Source organism: Salvelinus fontinalis, chromosome 6 (assembly GCF_029448725.1).
Source record: "Salvelinus fontinalis isolate EN_2023a chromosome 6, ASM2944872v1, whole genome shotgun sequence".
NCBI lineage: Eukaryota > Metazoa > Chordata > Actinopteri > Salmoniformes > Salmonidae > Salvelinus > Salvelinus fontinalis.
The window spans coordinates 43,500,906-43,510,408 of NC_074670.1; the positions used below are offsets into that span (position 1 = coordinate 43,500,906).

General features: G+C 41.5%; 1 protein-coding gene across 4 annotated transcripts in view; it reads left to right on the forward strand.

The window, feature by feature from the left end:
• The window catches only part of LOC129857859 (mitogen-activated protein kinase kinase kinase kinase 4-like), a 60,141-nt gene extending 51,118 nt beyond the window's left edge, over positions 1–9,023 (forward strand). For all 4 annotated transcript variants that reach the window (XM_055926505.1, XM_055926507.1, XM_055926506.1 and 1 more), the window contains 4 exons: positions 937–1,086; positions 4,815–4,974; positions 5,762–5,901; positions 6,117–9,023. In XM_055926505.1, the coding sequence (XP_055782480.1) occupies positions 937–1,086; positions 4,815–4,974; positions 5,762–5,901; positions 6,117–6,200 (534 nt within the window). In that variant the 3' untranslated portion in view covers positions 6,201–9,023. The remainder of the gene's footprint in view (positions 1–936; positions 1,087–4,814; positions 4,975–5,761; positions 5,902–6,116) is intronic.
• The last annotated feature ends 480 nt before the right edge of the window (positions 9,024–9,503 follow it).

The window sequence follows — 9,503 nt, forward strand, 5'->3', positions numbered from 1 at the left end:
GTGCCACTCCTTATGGAATTGTCATGACCATGTTTGGCTTGGAGTAGGCATAAGCACAAACGGATCTGGGACCGGGATACTTTCGCTGTGAATCTAGAATGCTCTAATGATAGACAAAGAGAATATGTAATGCTATTAAGGTCACCTTGACAACACTGTCCTAGTTCTGAACTCTCCTCAGAGGCTTGCCCTACTTCTTACACATCTTTCTGGAATGAACCGTTTTAATTATTTCTACTCACTGCAGAGAAACCATAAAAGATATGAAATATACTAACCTTGGTGGTCACCGTGGGTTAGCTCCTAGTGTTAGCTTCTGGGTGTACAAAACATTAGGAACACCTGCTCTTTCGATGACACAGAATGACCAGGTTAATCCACGTGAAAGCTATGATCCCTTAAATCCCCTTTAATCGCTGTAGATGAAGAGGAGGAGACCGTTTAAAGAAGGATTGAAACAATTGAGACAGGGATTGTGTATGTGTGCCATTCAGATGGTGAATGGGCAAGACAAAATATTGAAATATGGTTTTGAATGGGATATGGTAGTAGGTGCCAGGCGCACCGTTTTGATTGTGTCACGAATTGCAACGCTGGGTTTTTTACACTCAACAGTCTCCTGTTTGAATCAAGAATGGTCCACCACCCAAAGGACATCCAGCCAACTTGACACAACTGTGGGAAGCATTGGCATCAACATGGGCCAACATCCCTGTGGTACGCTTTCGACACCTTGTAGAGTCCATGCCCCAATGAATTGAGGATGTTTTGAGGGCAAAAGTTCCTAATGTTTTGTACACTCAGTGTATGTCTTGACCAGGAAGAACTATTGGCTCTAATATATAGAGTATAGTTATACTCTATACTATAAATATAGTGATACTGTAAACTCTTCCGAAGTCATTCGTAATGTCTGTCCTTGTTGTGTGTATCCAGTCGTTCGGCTCGCTCCCCCAGAGGCCTCTGTCTGTGGACCTGACGGTGGAGGATGGACAAAGACTCAAGGTCATCTACGGCTCCCTGTTGGGCTTCCACGCCATCGACGTGGACTCGGGGACGCCCTACGACCTCTACTTGCCAACGCACGTGAGTCCTCCACCCCCAACTCATCCTTAACCCCAGCCTCTTGTAAACTCTCCCACGCCCCCTCCACCCTCTCCCCACCCCAGCCTTCTTTCTCCCTCTCAGGGCCATGCAGCCTGGGTCTCTGCCAGACCTCCAGCCTACAGTTTCTGTGTCTCTATTCCATAGCAGATAAGCAGCTCTTCTCCTCTGCACCCACGCCAGTCAGCGTGATCTTTTGTTCTGACTCAGAGTTGACGTGGGTAGAAGCTGTTTGCCACCACAGCCAGTTGACTAATGCGGTTGATACAGTATAATATCGACAGGATGGGTTTGTGTTTAAGCCAGGCCTGCTACTGTCAGTATCTGACCTTGTGGCACTTGTCTTTGGAGCAGCAGGCAGCCTAGCGGTTAAGATCGTTGGGCCAGTAACCGAAAGTCGCTCTGGATAGGAGCGTCTGCTAAATGACAAAAAAATTACTCAAAGTTCAAATGCAAATGGTTTCTCGAAAAGCCCCTCATAGAAATTCTGCTCTGTCACGGTATAAGCTCAAACATCACTTACCTCAGAGCAAAGGAGATACAGTGCATTTAGGGCGCTTTTCCTCTCGGGGGCAAACAGATTTACTGAAAAATAACTCAAGCATCACTCCAGTAATCTACCGCGGTCACAACAGTTGTCTGAAGATACAGGGAGGTCAGACTTGGTCAGTTATCAGTTCATCTCAGTGGTAGCTGTGTTTGGCTGACTACCAGGAAGTGAATGAGGCTGAGAATGACTGAGTAGCCAGCTGAACCAAGTGATGGATATTGTGTTAGTTAGAACTTCTAACCCCTCTATGAGGCTCAAGATGTAGCAGGGTGGAATAATGCAGATGTGCAGATTGTTGCACTCTTAGTCACTGTGGACAGGGGAGCTGAGGCAGCCTCTACTCTTACTGATGAGAATCCCATACACCCACACAATGCTGCAGAGAGCTGCTGGGAGCTGAGAGCCAGAGCAGAGGAAGAATACATTCTCAGAAGGAAATTAGCTCTATTACACACTCACAATACGCACTCACACACACATACACTTGCACTCACTTTTGTGCGTACATCCACACAAATATAGACTTGTACACACACGGACGCACACTGTGCCACCTCCCAGTGCTGTGCCCTCAGAGGTGTGCTGTGGCTCTATCCCACTTCTCCCACTGTGCTGGCCCACATAGCTATCATTGGCTGCTTCTCTTTGGCCCCAGTCTCCAGCCATGTGTGCTACTTTTCACCAGATAGATAGCTCTAAAAATACCTCGGCAGCGCCGGCAAACCATGTGCCTGCTAAAGTGACCTGTTATTCTGCCATTTTTTCTCATAACAGTGATATATTTAGAGAGCACTACCACACACTCGATAACACTGGTGCCTTAGTCTTTTACACTGCAGCGGAAGAGAAGAGTCCTTCTCTTTTACCCGATCACTCGCTCTCACATTCACTCTCGTATTCACTCACTCTCACTGACACTCACTGGTCCGCTCATTCTTTCCTTCACACACACACACAACTTTTCTCCCAGATACGTTCTCCCTGCTGGCTGCTGTTGATGATGAGATGATAAGGATACCGAGGCAGCGGATTAAGATAGCGCTGCGTCTGTGGATGCCAGTGTTGATGCTGAGGATTGTGGTGGCACAGCCACAGCAGCATGAGGACAGCGGGTGGCAGCTGGGGGGACAGGCTATCGGCCGGGCAAGTATGGGGCTCCTGTGGTGACTAACACTGGTCCTGTGGTGACTTACACTGGTCCTGTGGTGACTGTGACTTACTGTACATAGAAGCTTTTGGGGTTGTTTGAGGTGTTGGTTTGTTTGGGGATTTGGGGTTTGAGGTTATACCTGCTGTTTAAGCTACTAGTCTAAGCCAGTACGTGGACTTGCTTATAGCAGCTCTTATGTAGAAGGACTTTGTTATAATCTTCTTATACGAAGGGGTCTTTTTGGGGTTATTGTAGATCTCTTGTGGTCTTAGAAATGTTGTGTATGTGAATGTGTGAATGTTGCACCCTCAAAGAGATAACAGAAACTAAAAGACAGTCTCATTGTTTGAATGTTGGCTATTATGCAAGTGCTTATGAGGGACCTGGGGGGGGGGGTCAGAAGTGGCTCCCTCCTCCGCCTCGCTGCCACTTATTCAACCCAAGATGCTGTTCAGTGGTTATATTCATAGGTTGCACCTCCGTCACTCGGTCGCGTCATGCCATTGTTATGAACGTTCTCAAGCCGCCCTCTATCAGCGGCGCCATAGTGGTGCCCTAAAGTGGTGATAAGCCCGGTCATTCTGGACAGAGGCTAAATTACACTTTAGTGCCTGGCAATACGATGACATTGCTAAAGTAGTCAAATATTTATTAGGAAACAACTTTGCCAGCATTATCATGTCATCAAATTGACTTTAGACAGATGGCAATGTTGTCATTAGATAGCAAAGCAATGCTAACGTTAGCTAGCTAAAATCCAGTGGCCTCCCCTCAGTCTTAGCTAGCTAGCTAATGTTATACTGCATCTAAAGTCAATATGGTGACATCAAAATGATGACAAAAGGTTTTCCTATCAATTATTTGCCTCCTTTTGTATGTTATTGTATTTCCAAGCCACTTTAATGCACTTTTGATGAAATCTTCATCAGCGCTCATTGACGATGCATTGAGTAGTATCAGGCATCAGTCCAAAACGAACGTTCAAAACAGTATTGTGACGAAACATGCAACCCTTGCAAGCTCTGCATCACATCTCAGTGGAGCTCACCTAGCCATAGCAACAACACACATTTGGGTACCTGAGTTGCATCCCAATGTCAAGGGAGAAAGAGCTGATCACTGAGCGTCTTTGGCAAATGAGATTGTAATTAAAGAAATTAAGTGAAAACATTGTATGGCAATTAATTAGCTGAGACAGAATCAATTAAGCGTTGTCACCCTCTCTCTGTTGCCACCTGTAGTCAGTGACTCGGCTGATTCAACATGTTGTTTAGCCTCAGTTCACTGACTCTGAACCAGCCTCTAATCAAACAGAATGAATCCAGATGGTTCCAGGGAGGGAGAGTGGGAGTGTGAGGGAGCAATGATACTTTGTTTTATTAGCCAATGTTATCTGGTAGGCTTAGGCGATATACCGTATATACCGTATACTGGGGTATTTAGACATACCGCCGGTTTCATTTTAATACCGGGGGCTGCAGGGGTGTGTGCTACGCCACAGCTTATAAGTTAACTATCCAAGATGTGCCTAATAAATGATGTCCAGCTCAGGACTCCAGCTATGCATTTGGATTGCTAACTTGCCAGCTCAGTGGCTAGATGGCAAGATCAAGCTACTTGGTTACAGCAGAGACAATCCAGACCCTTCTGGATCAAGATCTATATCTCTTTTTAAACTTTTTTTTATTTTAAGGAATAGCACCGCTTGTTCCGATAATACCCGGTATGGTACAGAAATAGTATGACGGTATGAAAGTCTTGATACCGTCCAAACCTCTTAGTTGGTTTATTAGGAGGATTACCCCTGGTGATGTGGATGTAGCTGGGTGAGTACTGCTGTTGCTGGTAGAGATGATGAGGTTATTATGGATGTGTCTTAAATTGCACCTGTCAGGCCCATAGGGCTCTGGTCAAAGTAGTGCACTATATAGGGGATACCATGCCATTTGAGACGTAACCCATCTTATCATCATCTCATCTCATCTGACTGTGTGTGTTTGTCTGTCTTAGATCCAGGGTGTGATCCGGCCCCATGCCATCATCATCCTACCCAACAGCAGTGGCATGGAGGTTCTGGTGTGTTATGAAGACGAAGGGGTCTACATAGACACCTATGGACGCATCACCAAGGAAACAGTGCTGCAGTGGGGAGAGATGCCTGCATCTGTCGGTGAGTTTCTGTACATCGTAGCCACCCACCAAATCAAAACCTGCAGGCTGTGCGTGCGTATGTGTGTGCGCGTGCTTGTTTGCATATCTCTTGAAAGACGGGGGAGAAAGAGAGAGAGATTCCAACTCCACTCGGATTGAAAAACTAGCGCATATAAGTCTAGATTTGATAGACCTGCAGACGCAGACCGTTTTAAAAATAGAACATGTCTCTTGTATTGACCCTTTTTGTTATGCAGCAAGCAAGAAGTTAACCTTATTTATTGTGCCTGGATCACTGGGTACAACGAGGAGTCAAGCTGGATCCAACCCTTCTAGACAGATTTGGGACAGTGGCTCTAAAAATAAGATGTTCTGTTCGACTCATTTAGTTGGGTCCATTGGCCAGGTCATTATTCAAGGGGAAAGGGTGTCTGTGGGGAATAGATGCACAGACAGGACAGCGCTCAGCCGAGTCTCGACCAGAGTATATAGAGTGTAAATAAACTCTGGGTGTAGGCTCTAAAGAGGAGAGTGTGGTAAAGGGGAACCTATTGATTTTCATCTCTAGATGCGTCTCGAGATTGGTTTACAACATGGCACTCACTGAGAGGCAGAAACCCTTGGAGGGTCTAAAACCCTGAGTGTGTACTCTAGTGACTAAGGGTGCATCCCAAATGGCACATTATTCCCTATATAGTGTACTACTTTTGACAAGACCCTTATGGGCCCTGGTCAAAAGTAGTATAGGGAATAAGGTGCCATTTGTGCCTCAATCTAAGTCTGTGATGGTGTGTGTGTCTCCACAGCCTACTTGCAGTCCAACCAGGTGATGGGCTGGGGAGACAAAGCCATCGAGCTGAGGTCAGCTAACACAGGCAACCTTGAGGGAGTCTTCATGCACAAGAAGGCCCAGAAACTCAAATTCCTGTGTGAGAGGAATGACAAGGTAAGACAACATCCCAATATCACCAAAACATACCTTGGGAAAAGCTCACATGACACCCTACTCCCCCCATATTACTTTTAGGGCTTACATAGGGCCTTGGCTAGATACAGAAAATATGTCCTAGCCTACTGTATGTTGTTCATAGTATTGTAGGTGTTGAATATTATACTGGAAGTTGTAAGTGTTTAACTGCTTCATCTATTTTCTGTGTGAAGGTGTTCTTTGCCTCAGTGCAGTCAGGTGGCAGCAGCCAGATCTACTTCATGACACTGGGCCAAAACTCTCTGTTCAACTGGTGAGCTCTGGGGCCTGAAAGCAACAAACATTCATACAGGGATCATCTCAGAAACAACATGAATTATGCTCAGATACAGTCCTCTTAAAAACTGAAGTTACACTTTTAGTAATACAGCTACAAAACCCCATGCATATGAGGATACACCATTAGCAATTAGCATTAATTTATTATTTTTGTGGCTAAGGCCAACACATTGATTTTATGCTGGTTATTTCAAGTCTCTAGCTCTAGTACTTAAGAAGTGAATATTGCGCCTTAATAGCCATACACAGGGCTTCTTCTTTATGTTTTGAAATACATTGGCAACCTACATTTGAATTCATATTGATCTCAATATCACATGGACTGAAAAGCACAATTGCTTCTTTGTTTATATCCAGAATGCATCAAAACGTTTTTTATTGTGATTGTTGGTATATTCATCATTGTATTATTAGCAAGTGCCATTGTTGGTGTTACATCCTATTTACCATCCAGTATTATTTGCAGGTATTATGTGCTTTTAAAGTTGCACAGTCAAGTTGCACTTCAGGAAATTAAAATCAAATGTTCTTCCTCTAAAGGGAGTGACAAAACAGAAGTCCCTTATTAATGAAGAGTGCATTAGAAAGACTACAGAGATTAGTGGGCTAAGTAATCGTTTTTAAATGTAGGCACTGATATTGCAAATTGCTTGTCCTTATTTCTCACTATGAAGTCAATTTACGGCCCTTGCAATTCCAATGGTGTATACTTAGTTTTACGGTCTCCACTTTCTAGTCGTAATTTAGATGACCAAATAGGCATTATATACCCTGTTGCATCTCTTGATATAAAACAGATCATGTTTTGCATTAAGTCGTTTTTAAGAGGAAGAAGAAAAGGATCATGATGTTGACCTCGTGCTATATAGGTATTTTTGTACGTAAGTGGATGTACATATTATTTGCACTGTTTTATAGATATTTTATATCCACTGGTCATCTCTATGTACAGGTTAATGGATTTGCAAATGATCTAGCCCTTTGCACTATGACCACTTTTGTAAATGTTCAATGTAAAATGCTTTATTGTCATGTGTACTACATTTGAAGTCCTTTTGAAGTCCTTTATTTACAAAATTTGATAGCTTCACATTAAATAGAGATTGCATCTGATTTAGATCAAGCTAAATCTTCTATTCAGTATGTCATAATCTAAAAATGATGTAATAACAGCAATAGGCTTTTAACTCTTTAAATTATAAAATATATACTCTTTTGTAAAAAAAATAAGTTGTTAAAGGACATTGAAATAATTGATCTGTACTACAAATGTGAAATGTAAACTCAAATCAATTGTATTTTTTTCCATTTTTATTTTGTTTTGCTTTTTATGCCATCAAATGGAGCTCAACATTTTCATTTCAAATCCAGTTTGGACAATTATAGTTACTTTATCTTCAAGATAGAAATACTGCAGCTGGTTCTGTATGCATATTTTGAACTGAAAAGGAACTTTTTCAAGGGACAATTTGATATGATGTTTTTATTTTGTTGTTACCAAAAAGCATCTCATATTTTTACGTGACTCATGAGGTGTATTCAACTGACAATATATTTAGGTTAGAAGGAATAGCCAGTTAGGTACTCAGTTTCACATAGCAATTATTTGAACGTATATATTTACCCTATAATGATTTCCATGAAGTTTCCATGAACTAATGCTTTCATTGTCATTGGTCTAATTCGCAGATTTTTTTTTTTACTTACATTCTGACTGAGATTTGTAGTCAAGGCAAAGTGGTAAGGAATCAATCAAATTGAGTTTTGACTAAATGTTTTTATTAATAGATCGGTTTTAATTAAGTATTTTTGAAAATAGTAACAGAGCACTCAGTTGATATCTCATTCATTTGGCATGTATGATGCAAATGTTATAATTTGTCAATTTCAAATAAGAGATTGAATAGGTAGATTTAAACCATTTAAACTTTTTATCCTGAACTTACATTTGAACAAGCTTTTCCTGTTTTCTTATGCCTAAGTAGAACTTGTGACAGTGAGTCACTATATTGTCCATTTGTAAACAGTTGGTAAATATTTCTATAAAAAACAGGGATTTTAAGCAAAAGTTGTGATATCAGACATGTTACTGAGCTAAATAATAGTTTATCAACTGACAGTTATATTGCAGTTGGGGATTGTGAGTCATAGCACTCACTGTGTCATTTCCCCTCCTATCCACCCCCATATTTCCGGAAGTGCTCTTGTATGAAATCATGGGTTTGCTTATCCTATTGAGAGGTGTGTGCTGTAGGAAGGACTGAGGAGGTTGATGATGGTTTGTGTCAGGTGTGTGTCGTGTAGCTGTGAAGATTCCTCTCTGCTTTATATGATGCAGAGCAAATTGAGTTTTTGTTCTCGGGAATTTGAGTAAGATGGAGAAAGAATTCCGAAAGGTTTTTGATGTTGAGTGTAGTTGATGGTTATATGAGATTTTACTGAATAGACTGGTAGACCAATCAGTCTTGACCCATTTTTCCCCTACAATATATATATATATATATAGTGTCCCAAAACAATTTGAATAAAGTTGACCACTTTATATTGATAAATATCCACAAAATATATTGTTTCCTTACCTGTTATTTTTCCATTTTGTTTTTGAAATTGTATTGCAATATCATTTGTATTTTATTTTGTCCTTTCTTTTGTCTTACTTTTGCTTTATTTTTGCACTGGAACTTTCTTATCATTTTACAGCATGTACTGTATACTCAACCCGTGAAATTAATTAGTAACACTAATTGAGGTGTTATTATATTTTAAAAAACTGTTGAACAATAAAAGATGTAGACAAATTATTGTGATGTTCAGTGGTTATTTGAATAACATTGGAACAATATCAACTTACCAAAACGATACATTTGGAGGTAGTCTAGAACTATGTCATTCTTATGGTTATACTTTAAGAACAGCAACTAGAGTACGGAAGAGGTTGTTTCAGTGGACCGACCTTTTAACGCTCCCAAGTTATTAATGTCACACAACACCTGTGCCAATCAGTGATCGAGCTGGGAGCTGAAACAGGAAACATGGGTTCCATCTTCACCCGGAACCAAGTCTGACTGGCAACATAGTAATAGGGACTTCCACACAAGAGCTATTTCTTACATATGATGCATTCCACCTGCACATGATGATTCAAGACTTCTATTTAATTTCCACATGCTTACAGTATTCCTGTATCTGCTGAAGCAGTCACAGTGTTTGGGCAGCATGCTAGCTAGGGGCTGGTCTATATTTGCGGGTCAAAGTGTTTAGTTCTCTGGTTAACTGTGGAG